Here is a 12193-nt window from a genome sequence, read left to right as displayed (position 1 = left end):
TTTCTTTGAATTCCTGATTTATCTCGATCCAACCTCCTTTTATATATCTGGTTCTGGTCGAATCCGGAACAGTGCGGTAGTTTTCAATCCGTTTCGATATTTCGTCGAAATAGGTGTCATGAAAAATGTAGATCTCCCTAGGAGCCGTCCTCTCACAATGCCTGTACTGCCACATTTCCATGTCTTCTATCTTCTTCTTCTTAGCTGAAACATAATTTAACGCATCCTATTTTTTAAACAAAAACAAAATTTTTATTCTTTTCTTGATATCGCTTTTCTCATTTTATTTCAAAAACATGTAAAATTTAGAGTTTTATTTCAAATATATTTTTTCCAAATTTCTTATCTTAATATATTTTTTCAAAATTTTCTGTTTTATCCATTCCTATGAGTATCCTTTTAAGATTCTGCTTTTCCGTGACTCTTCTTTCCTGAAAATTAACTTATATCTATATATTTCTTTTATTGTTAATTATAAATCAATCTTGGACTCTTATAGCCGTATTTATATTTATTTTTCTAAATTATATATTTTACTTTGTAAAATTCGTTTCCTTAAAACAAAATTTAATAGAATCTATATCTGTGGTGTATATAACGAGTAAAACGATGTTTTCTTTTGTGTTTGTAGAGAGAGAGCCAAAAAAAAATTAATTTTTCTGTATTCTGTGTGGAAAAACATATGAATTATTTTATTTTACTCCCTTCCACATAATATATTTTTTCTTTTAATAATTAATTATTCTTCTTCTTTCTCCATTCTTCCTCCTGCTTCTTCATCCTCACTTCGAATTCTTTTATTTTTCTTTCTATTTCCTTCCTTTTTTCTTTCTCTTCTTCTTCTTTCCTCCATGCTAACATTCCTTCCCAGTCTACAGCTGACTCTACCACATCTCGTATCTTCCTTATTTCCTCTTTCATTGCTTTTTCTACTTCTTGTTTCTTTCTTTTTTCTTTTGCTCCCCATCTTGCCTGTTTCTGCTCCGCAGTTTCGCTGAGAGGAGGTTGATTTTGAAGCAAACTCCATGCTCCGCAAATGTGATTTTGGAGTTGCTCCCTTCCGAACAACTGCGCATGGTAGTCCCGGCATTTTAATATTAATCTTTGGTCCATCTCTCTGTAAATAAATGTTTTTCTGTTTTTCGGTCTATTTTTGGTGTATGTGTTAGTGTCATTTTTTGTCAATGTCAGTAGTGTTAAAAAATTAAATCATTCACCTGTATGCCATTTCAAAGAAAAATTCGAATCAAAATCTACTCTTTACTAATAAATTTTTTGACATCTTTTACATTCCAATTACCTAGTGATTTTCGATTTTTCGTTTTTAATTTGTAAATTGTTCGTGAGATTTTTGCCATGACAAAAAATGGTCCTTCAAAATTTTTGTTCAATTTTTGAGCTATTCCTTCTCCTTTATTTGACAATGTTTTATTGCTTTTTAGTACTCTCTCGCCAATTTCATACGTTATAGGTCTACGTCTTAGATTATAATACCTAGATTGCGTATCATTTGCGATAAATAAATTTTTAATTACCTCTTCTGTAATTATTTTTAATGTTTTCATTCTATCTGTCCATTTTTCTGATTCTTGAAATTCTATCTCGTTCTTTCCGTCTAAATTTTTATTCAAAGCTTGAATGGGTTGAAGTTCTCTACCTAAATATAAAAAGCTGGTCTAAAACATGTAGACGAATGTTTACTAGTATTTAACGCAAAATTGCAGATCATCTAAATTTTCATCCCATGTTTTATGGTATTTTTTTAAATACGCTTTAATTGCTATTTTAATTGACCTATTACATCTCTCTGTTAGATTTTCTTGTGCATGATATTTAGGAGTTTTCGAATGTCTAGTGCCAAAATTTCTGGTTAAATTAAGTATTGACTTATTTACATATTCTTTTCCATTATCTGTAAACAAAATTCTAGGTGTTCCCCATTTATAAATTATACGCTTATGAAATTCTTTTTCAACGGTTGACGATAATTTATTTTTTACAGGAATTATTTCTACCCATTTTGTAAACATATCAACAAAAACCAAAATGTATTGATTTCTCGATTTTGTCATTGGTAATGGACCCATCATGTCAGATGCTTTTGTTTTTATTCTCTGACAAATATCGCATTCCGGGCCAAAAATAATTGTCAGACATTTTTGCATACGATTTTTCCATACCTAAGTGACCTGCTTGTTTAATATCATGATTTTCAATTAAAACTTGTTCTCGCAATTATCGCGTATTCGCCAATTAGGATTTTTCTCTGGTTTATTTTTTACATGAATTATTTTATTTTTGTACCAGTTATCTTCTATTTCTTTAAAATTGTTTTCCTTCGATTCTATTGTGCTGCCTAAAATACTTGAGACTTTTATGTGATTTTCATTTGACCTTGATAAAGCATGTGGTACCTGATTTAAACTTCCTTTTCTATATAAAATTTCATAATCGTATTCTTACAATTCTAAAGCCCATTTTGCTAATCGACCTGTTTTTTAAAGTTATGTAACCATTTTAATGCAATATGATCTGTAATAACCTTAAAAGAATAACCCTCTAAATATGATCTAAACTTTCTAATCGTCCAGATTACGGCTAAACATTCTTTTTTTGAATCTAAATATTTACGTTCAGCTCCATTCAGACCTCTACTCGCAAACGCTATTACATAATATTCGCCGTTTATTGTTTGTGTTAAAACAGCTCCTAATCCTATGTCACTAGCATCAGTTTCAAGTTGGAATGGGCCTTCAAAATCAGGACAGGCTAAAATTGGTGCTTTCGTTAGTAAGTGTTTAATTGTCGTGAAATCCTCTTCCTATTTGTCAGACCATTCCCACTTCACTTCCTTTTTTAAAAACTTTTGTAATGGTTCCATAATCTCTTCGAATTTAGGGATAAATTTCATATACCATGAAGCCATTCCTATAAGTCTTTGAAGTTGTTTAATTGTTTTTGGCCTTGGAAAATTTAAAACTGGTTCGATTTTTTTTTCATTAACTTGTAATCCCTTTTCATTCACTTTGAAACCCAAATATTTTATTTACGAACATTCAAATTTGCATTTATCCAAACCTGTTGTTAAACCTGCATTTTTAATTTTATCTAAAACAATTTCCAAGTATTTTAAATGTTCTTCAAAAATTTTTGAGACTATAATTATATCATCGAGATAACAGAATACATGCGGCTTTAATTCTGGTGTTATTATTCTGTCGATCAGACGCTCGAATGTAGCAGGAGCATTTGTTAATCCAAATGGCATCCTCTTAAATTGATACATTCCTTAGCCCGGAACAATAAAAGCTGTTTTCGGTTTAGATTCCTCGTCCAACGGTATCTGATGATATGCTGAATGAAGATCTATTTTTGACATGTATTTTGCTGATCTCAGTGTATCTAATATTTTAAACATTATCGGAATTGGATATAAATCTTTTTTAGTGATTTTATTTACTTTTCTAAAATCCAAACAAAATCTATATTTTCTATTCGGTTTTTTATCATTACAATCGGATATGGCTAATCGCTATTCGATGGTTCTATTATTTTTTCTTCTAAAAGTCTATCTACTTCCTCGTACATAATTTCTCTTATTTTCGGTGATACGTAATAGTATCTTTGCTTAATGGGTTCGTGATCTTGCACATCTATTTTGTGGCTAGTCAAATGGGTCGGTTTTAATTCTGTTCTCTAATCTATTACTTTTCTTTTAATCAGATTTTCTAATTGCACTTGTTGTGCTTCATTCACCTCTAATATGCCTTCAAAAATTTCCTCGCAAAATTTTACATTTTTCTTCTTTCCTATTTTCACACGCGTAATATTATTATTTATTACCGCATTATTTCTAGAATTATACCAATTACTTTTTCTAATTGCGAATAATTTTTCTATTATTGAATCATTTTTTTCTTCCTTTTTATCTAACACCGTCTTTAATTTAGAATCATTTTTATCTTTATTGCATACAAATGACTCTTTAAATTCTGTATTTAAATTCCCATCTTTATTTTCCATCTGTAACTTTGTATTTATTTTGTTTCTATCCTTATTTGTTTCCGTTTCTCTCTATATATTTTGATTATCCCGCTTATCTAATCTCTGTACGCCCACGCTGGCACGTGCCAGTGTTGCGTCGCTCGACATGTGGGGTCTAGGATGTGGGGCACCATGCTCCCGTACACTCTGTGCCGGCTGGGCTGCTAGCGGGATCGAGTCTAGTGCTTCACCTGTAAGGAGGGGTTGGGGTTGGGTATGTGGCGAAACGGGAGAAGAGACTTCACACGGTAGCAAATCAGTCTCTTTCTCTCGCATGTCGTTTCGCAGGCTAATTTTGGATCCGAATTTTAATTTACTCTTATCACTTTCCCTATTCTCATTCTCTTTCGCATTTTCTTTCGCTTCTTTAATTACACAGCCACACAAAAAAGTATGCGGATCTGGTAACAAGACACACGTATTCCTATGGATTTTAGGGCGCTGAATTCAAATTCGGTATCAAAAATCACCCATCACGTCATGGTTGAGCCATAACCTCAAAAAATGACGAAAAATCATGCATTGAGATAAATAAATTACAAAATAATGCCAGTGATGCAAATTTTCAGTTCAAAAAAATGTCGACAACTGTGAAGGATCAACCCTTGCCTGATATCAAATTATTTAACATAACTTAACCCGACAGAACCTGACCTCACCTAACCTGAATTAACAGAAATTTATTGAACTACACACAAAGCTCTGGAAGCATATTTTCCCAGTAGCAAATGTGTGCTACATCGAATAGGTCAACTTGAGCCTAACCTAGAAATAAATCTAACCTAGCATAACCTAACCTAACCTTACGAAACACAATTAAACTGATTGTGTTGCCCCGTTGTATTTGCGGTACCATTTCTTTCAGCTTCGGCTTAACTTTCATAGAGGTTTAACCTATCCTAACCTAACAAAACCTGACCTAAACTAACCGATTACGCTGGCAACCCTGTTCTTGTGTACTTTCATATTTTGACATTAATAGCAGTAAATTTCTGGAGTTTCGTAACCGCTTGTTGCTAGCATTATTCGCCTGTGTCTGTAACCAGGGCACCTCCACGTGGTGACGGTGGGCAACGTATCACGTGTGGTTGAATTTCATTCGGCTAGGTTAGGTTAGGTCAGGTTTTGTTAGGTTAGGATTGTTTAAATCTCTATGTAGGTTAAGCCGAAGCTGAATGAAACGGTACCGCAAACACTACGAGACAACACAATCAGTTTAATTGTGTTTCTTGAGGTTAGGTTAGCTTAGGCTAGGTTAGATTTATTTCTAGGTTAGGCTCAAGTTGACCCATTCGATGTAGCACACATTTACTACTGGAAAAATATGCTTCCAGAGCTTTACGCGTAGTTCAATAAATTTCTGTTAATTCAGTTTAGGTGAGGTCAGGTTCTGTTGGGTAAAGTTATGTTAAATAAGTTGATATCAAGCAAGGGTTGATCCCTCACAATTGTCGACATGTTTTTGAAGTGAAAATTTGCATCACCGGCATTATTTTGAAATTTATTTACCTCAGTGCATGATTTTTCGTCATTTTTTGAGGTTATGGCTCAACCATGACGTGATGGGCGATTTTTGATACCAAATTTGAATTCAGTGCCCCAAAATCCATAGGAATACGTGTGTCTTGTTACCAGACCCGCACACTTTTTTTTGTGTTGCTGTGTTATTGGCTCCTGCATTTTAATTAATTTTGATTCAATCGCATATTTAACATTTGTTAATTGTGGTAACCACCAAATCTTTTTCTCATAATCCATCTTTAAACCTATTTTTTTCATCATGTTCGTTCCTATTATGCAAATTGATTTTAATTCTGGTACCAATCTAGATAAGAAATATTTCTCTACGCGTCCAATTTTAATTTGAATCAACGCTTGACCTAATATTTTCATCTTTTGGCATTCGCGGCCATTAATTTATTATTTATTGGTTTTTTACATTCAAAATCTAAGTCTTTTATTGTTTTTATGAATTTTTCGCCTACATATGAGTGTGTTGCGCCGGTGACAACTAGCACTTCATATTTATGATCTTTAAAATCCATCATAAGGTGAAATCTTGTTTCGTCTGAGTCATTTGTGTCTGTGTTAAGTAATTCTGACAGTCTCTGGTTTGGTCTGCTATTTTCCGCCTTCAATAGCGACCGTATTCGTTTCCCTGATCTAAACTATACCAAGAATTACCTCGAAAATGGCCTATTTTCCCGCAATTGTAGCATGTAATAGGTTCCCTTGATCTGTAATTAAAATTTCGGTTTCCTAAATCTGGATCAACAAAATCCTGTGCACTTGGGCTCGTTTCTCCTTTTTTATCATCCCTACTTTTTTCATATCCTGAATTTTTCGTATTTTTGATCTGTCCTTTATTATATTTTTTGTCTTGTGACTCACTATTAATTTCCCCGGCGTTATATAAAAGCGCTGGTATCTGCGGATAATTATTCGTTTGCTATGTCTGTGTGTTCCCTAACAGCTGATTCATTGCATACAATAATGCTTGGCCAGCTGTGTTTTGATTTTTAAAATGACTATTATTATGCATGAAACTCTGATTTCCTGGATATCTTTCATTATTTATATAATTCAAATTATTATTTGAAAGTCTTGGATTAAAAAATTTTAGATTTCTATTTGAGAATCTTGGTTTGTTTTGTTGCATATTTTGTTGGTTACGATAACTCGGCCTAAATTGTCTTTCTTGATTTTAATCCTGATTTTGATTTATAATTTGATTCTCATTTTCAGTATTATTTTGACTTTTATTATTTCCTGGATCATTTTTACTTTTGTTATTTTTATTATCCTCTTTATCTAAAATGCGTAATTATTGACCTCTAATTTTAGATTTTAATAATTCTGTTTCCTATTCTCGACCTAATATTTCTGATTCTGAAAAATTCGAAAAAGTATTTCTTGAAATGTACACTTTATATTCAATTCTCAAATTTTCATAGGTCTTTCTTAATTGCCATTCCAGCTTCGGACGCGGCATTAATTTTTCAAGTAATTGTTTAATTTCTGTAACAAAAGCATGAATATCTTGGTATTTTTTTTATTGCAAAATTTTATTTTATTTTTAATTGTTTCAGTATATCTTTCATTTAAGCAAGTTTCTTTAAAATCTTCAATAAATTGATGTAAATATTGCCAATTATTTTTATTTACTTGAAACCAACCTAATGCTTCGTCTTCGAAAACAGCATCTAAATTTTCTAAAATGTCTCGTTCGTTAATTTTATACCCTCTTTTAAATCTTATTAAATTATTTAAAAAATAAGTTGGACTATTTTTCGTGTTGTTTCTAAATTTAATCAGTCAATTTAACATTATTTGGAAAGGGGTTTGTATCATTCCGAAAGGAAAGAGAGTTGCTGGAATTTCATTCATATTATTTTCATTCATCTCTTCTCTTTCCATATCGGTCCCTCTATTTCTATCTATTCCACCTTGCAAGTCTGTTTGACATTGAGGTAGATTTGATTTTCGCATGAGTGATTGCCTTTGCACCAGTCTCGGTAATGAGTATTCGTCCCCTTGACCGCTACCCCTATTTATTGTCATTCTATTCCGTGCACCTGCTAACGAGTGCCTTTTCTGATTAAAATCTAAGTCTGTCTCTTCGAAATGAACCGTATTTTGCACATTTCTTGACTTATTACTTTGAGAAATTGAATTTTGGCTTGAATTTAAAATTCGATCCATTTTATTGTTAAAATTTTTTATTTCTTCTGAAAGTTCTTTGATTTTGATTTGATCACTTTTCATTTCTTCACAATTTATTAAATCTTGTGCCTCATTCCAAAATTCATTATTATTATCTAAAAAAGAATCAATTTCGAACGTTCTGTTATTAATTATCGCATTTTCTTTCTCTTGTCTTTCTATTTCCATTCGTAATTTTTCGCGACCTACTCTTGCTTTTTCTGCTCTTTCTTTTTCTATCCTATCTCTTTCTTTTCTAAGAGTTTCTTTTCTTTCTAACCAACTTAATTCTAATCTTTCCCTGTCTCTTTCTAATATTTCGAATTCTTTTTTTTGTTTTCATTTTCTCTATCTATTCTATACTTTTCTCATTCATCATTTTCAGAATTTCTACTGCTCTCATTTTCTAGTCTCCAGTTACCTAATGCATTCTCAGTATTTGGGGATAGTATTCCAATTTCGTGTCTATGTAAGGTATGGTTTTGTCAGTTTGGGTTTGGGGTACTTTCTGTCTGTTTTTGTGTTGTCGTTCTTGGGATTGCACCTTTCGCTTGATTTGTATCCTTTATGCCCTATTCTAACTCTCTATTTCGTACCGTCACGAAGTCTAAGTTCAAATTTCTTGCTAATTCTTCTATTCTATTTTCCTCTTCGACCGATTGAATAATAATACTTTCGTTTTCAAAATTACCCGCATCTTTATCTAACACCTTTCTTCTTTTTGACGGACTAGCTCAGGGGTTCTTCACGGCTGATTAAAAACCGGCACGTTCACTTAAGTGAGCGTCTCGGTTTTTACTACTTCGCGGTTGCGCTTGGCCTGAATGCGTTGCGGACGTATCCACTGGGGCGGTAAGTGTTACGGTTATTAGTGTGACGTCACCGGTTCCTAGTTCGATCGCCAATTTTTGTTCCTGACACCGTTTCCTTTTCTAACTTTTTTGTTTCTCATTCTATTTGCTCCTAGTTTTTTGCTATCTCTCTTGTTTTTCCCGTTCTAACTAGTTTTCTTCCTATTTCAATATTGATTTTTTACCAATTTATTTTGAGTCTATTTTGAACCCTTCACTTACTCAATCCTGCTACAAGGAGTACAATTAAGGAGTTTTTTATCAGGGGAATTTTATTTTTTATTGTCGATGGTGAAACTTGAAATTGGGCTGTTGTCCCACCAACGTTTTATCGGACAAATGTAACAGTCTACCCGCACTTTATTCAAGCTAATTACATATATCCTACCCGCACTTTTTCTGCAACATAATTTTCAAATCAAAATATACATTTATCAAAAATTAATTATAAAAAAATTTCGAATTTAAAAATTCAAATCCAAATCTTCCCTGTCAAATGGCACACATGCAACAACTTCAATTTTCTAACCATTCATCATTTTTATGACTTCTGTTCTCGAGGGAAAAGGGATTTTTGGAAGGATTGTGGGTGTTTTAAAGAGGGCGCCAAATTTGTGAGGGATCTCGCAAATTAAAAGATAGGGGAGGATGTGGAGCGTCGAGAACTGTGTGAAGTCAATAAGAAAGGCAATTAATGAAATATAAAAGGGTTTATTAAACCAAACTTACAATAGGTGATTGGGAAAATCACGATAGCCCGAACCGGGCGGCGAAGCCAAGAGCGGGCGAGCGTTGTCGATAGAACCCGGGCAGCGAAGCCAAGGCTACAGAGCAGTCGGGGGTGTTCTAACAAGGGAGCTGAGATCCGGTAGGATCGCGTTGCGTCGTGGCGGGTTGTAACGTCAGGAAATCAAGGGGATGCGAAGTGGCGAACGAGTACCATCTACCTTAAAGTGCAGTGAGCACCAGACTGAAGACAACTCGCCTTCGGGGCAAGTTTACGCTTATATGGACTGGGGGTGTCGTTCCCCACTCCTAATCATGGGCCCACAGGGCCGTACGATACCGGGGTACTTGTAACTTTGTTACACGTGCATGGTGACCGCACATATGGTAGCACGCTGTGCTGCACATCGTGTACACAGAGTGTTCTCACCTTGAGTGAACATTGAGCACCCCCACCTCGTACATACATCGTGTTGCGTTCTCAGCGACACATCGTGTTGGCACATTGTGTAGCTACAGAGCGCCCTTACGCATTGTTATCTGGGTAATGTTTTTTCTCTCACTTTAGTTAAAAGTTGCAATTATTATTTAACCATTACGCTGTAGGGTTTATTTGATTCCTTAAAAGATTCTCTGTAAATCTCATTAGTACGTTGTTATTAAATAAAACGTTTATTCAGGGATTAAATAAAAATTGAACAATCTGAAATTGGTATACGTCAGTAAGTAAATAATTTATTAAAAATGGAACAGAAAACTAATTTCGAGCTGAACGCTGGACTGCGCTCAACTGAGAGTTGCACACGGTGCGCGTGCGCGAAAACGGATGCATGGGCTAAAGAGTAAGAGGTGAAGGTGTGCGAAAGATCGTCTCAAAAAAATCCCACGTTCTGGAGATACTGAGGCAAGGCACACATGAACACTACTGTACATCTCGCTTCGTAGCCTAAAGTTATACATGAAATAGGTCGTCTTCTTTATTTAACATTTGCAGATAAACAGTTCTGTCTTATTATGAATTATAGAAGTAATCAACAATGGCGAATCGAGGACATATATAATTTTATGTGCCTAACGTAGAACAGCTTATAAAACTGCCTTTAAACATCGTTCACTGGAAAAAAACAGGTAGTAGGGCCAACTATTTGAATTAGTCAAATATGCCACTAGTACTCCATTGCTTAGAGCAATCAATTTTTTTGTTGGTATTACTGCCGTTTAGGTTATTTTGTCGTTCAAGTAATCTGCTGACTTGAACAATAAATCCCTCAATCACCTTCGCCCTGACTCACTTAATTATTTTCACTATTTACATGACTCACTAACTCTCTCTTCCTCTCGGTTACTCAGCCACTTAATCATTCAGTCACTCAATCACTCGGCACTTCCTAATTCATTACAATTCGAGCAGCTGACCTCTTCACTTCGTCTTAGAGAGTCAGTCCGCAACTATTTCAAAGTCTTCCTTCACAACTGTATATCTTTAACGTATAATTGCATCTATCACGTAGAAAGTATCTTTATTATTGTATCGAAAAATAGCACTTCACATCAACAATTATACGGCTTTCGAGCTTTCGTATTTGCATATAAGCCGCAGACGATTATAAGCCTCATCCTGGGTTTGGAGGTCTAAAAAACAGAAAAAAGGTGCAGCTTATATTTAAGTAAATACGGTAAATGATTTCTTAACGAATTGATTCAACCAAATATTTGCAACAAAAAGTTGCATTTGCATCCAAGAAAGATGAGATTTGTACTAAAATAGAGCAATTTTTAAGATAAAAGTCCATTTTTTTTAAAGTTGAACTTTTTTCCAGAAAATATTTTATTTCATTTTTTAACACAAACTATAAATTTTAAACAAAAATTAAATTCTCTACGGAACAGCTATGTTTTTAACCATTTTCAACTAAACTGTTGCATTTATACAAGAAAGATGGAATTGATCTTGATAGAGAGGACTTTTTAATTAAAAAAAAAATGTTTGAAAAAATGGTGGAATTTTCATCCAGAAAGGATTATAGTCCACTTTTAACGCCAAAATATTAGATTTAGACAGAAAGTAATTTTTCTACGAAATAAATGAATTTTCAACAAAACAGCAGAATTTACAACCATCCCAGTGGGCACAAAATTTGGCGACGTCTTTACGACATCGTTACGACATCTTTACGACATCCTATTTGCATGTCGTTTCGAAGTCTTTGCGATATCGTAAAGACATCAGATCATACGACTCATTTACGATATCCTAAAGATACCTTAACGACATAGACATAGGAGGTCGTAAGGTTGTCGTAAAGTTGCCGTAACAATGTCGTAAAGACGTCGCCAAATTTTGTGCCCAATGGGATGCATTTTTATTCAAGAAAGATGAAATTTCTTCTCAAGCAGATGAATTGAAAAAAAACCTTAAAAAAATAGTTTAATTTGCATGCAAAGAAGATTTCAGTTCACTTTTTAACACCAAAATAAGAATTGTAAACAATAAGGTAATTTTCTGCTGAATAGTCGAATTTTTAACCAAAAAGTACATTTTAGTAAAGTTTCAAAATTTTAGACAACTTCTTTTAGAAATTATAAATAAAGTACCAAACTACAAATTCTTTTTTCGAAATATATACTTCTTATTCTTTTCAAATTTCAAAAACTATCAATACATTATAGGTTTTGTTTCTTAACAGGGATGCGATATCACTTTTTACATATATGATTTTTATTTTTGACAGTTTATACTTAACCTATATATACGATCTATATATAACTTAACCTATACTTATACGACTTAACCTCCACTATCTCGTTTAATTTTTGTCAACATAGTGAACCAACATACTCCCAGCGTTTTTCTTTCTTCTGTACTCGCC

The 12193-nt window shown here is 33.6% G+C and overlaps 1 protein-coding gene across 1 annotated transcript; it reads right to left on the bottom strand.

Moving 5' to 3' along the window:
- Nucleotides 1-617: 617 nt before the first annotated feature.
- On the bottom strand, nucleotides 618-9550 carry LOC117168092 (vicilin-like seed storage protein At2g18540). Its single transcript, XM_033353459.1, has 2 exons — nucleotides 9327-9550; nucleotides 618-1117 (listed from the first exon to the last, which is right to left on the bottom strand). Exon 2 carries the CDS (start codon nucleotides 1111-1113, stop codon nucleotides 736-738), a length of 378 nt encoding a protein of 125 aa, XP_033209350.1. The 5' UTR covers nucleotides 1114-1117; nucleotides 9327-9550; the 3' UTR covers nucleotides 618-735.
- Nucleotides 9551-12193: the final 2643 nt, after the last annotated feature.

The sequence above is a fragment of the Belonocnema kinseyi genome, chromosome 2 (genome assembly GCF_010883055.1).
Source record: "Belonocnema kinseyi isolate 2016_QV_RU_SX_M_011 chromosome 2, B_treatae_v1, whole genome shotgun sequence".
Classification (NCBI taxonomy): Eukaryota; Metazoa; Arthropoda; class Insecta; order Hymenoptera; family Cynipidae; genus Belonocnema; species Belonocnema kinseyi.
The sequence above is the reverse complement of the archived record's forward strand: the minus strand, read 5'-3'. Positions and strand labels throughout refer to the sequence as shown.

Excerpts from the sequence above, each read along its gene's own strand:
- LOC117168092 (XM_033353459.1), bottom strand. The coding sequence starts at position 1,113 with ATGGACCAAAGATTAATATTAAAATGCCGGGACTACCATGCGCAGTTG.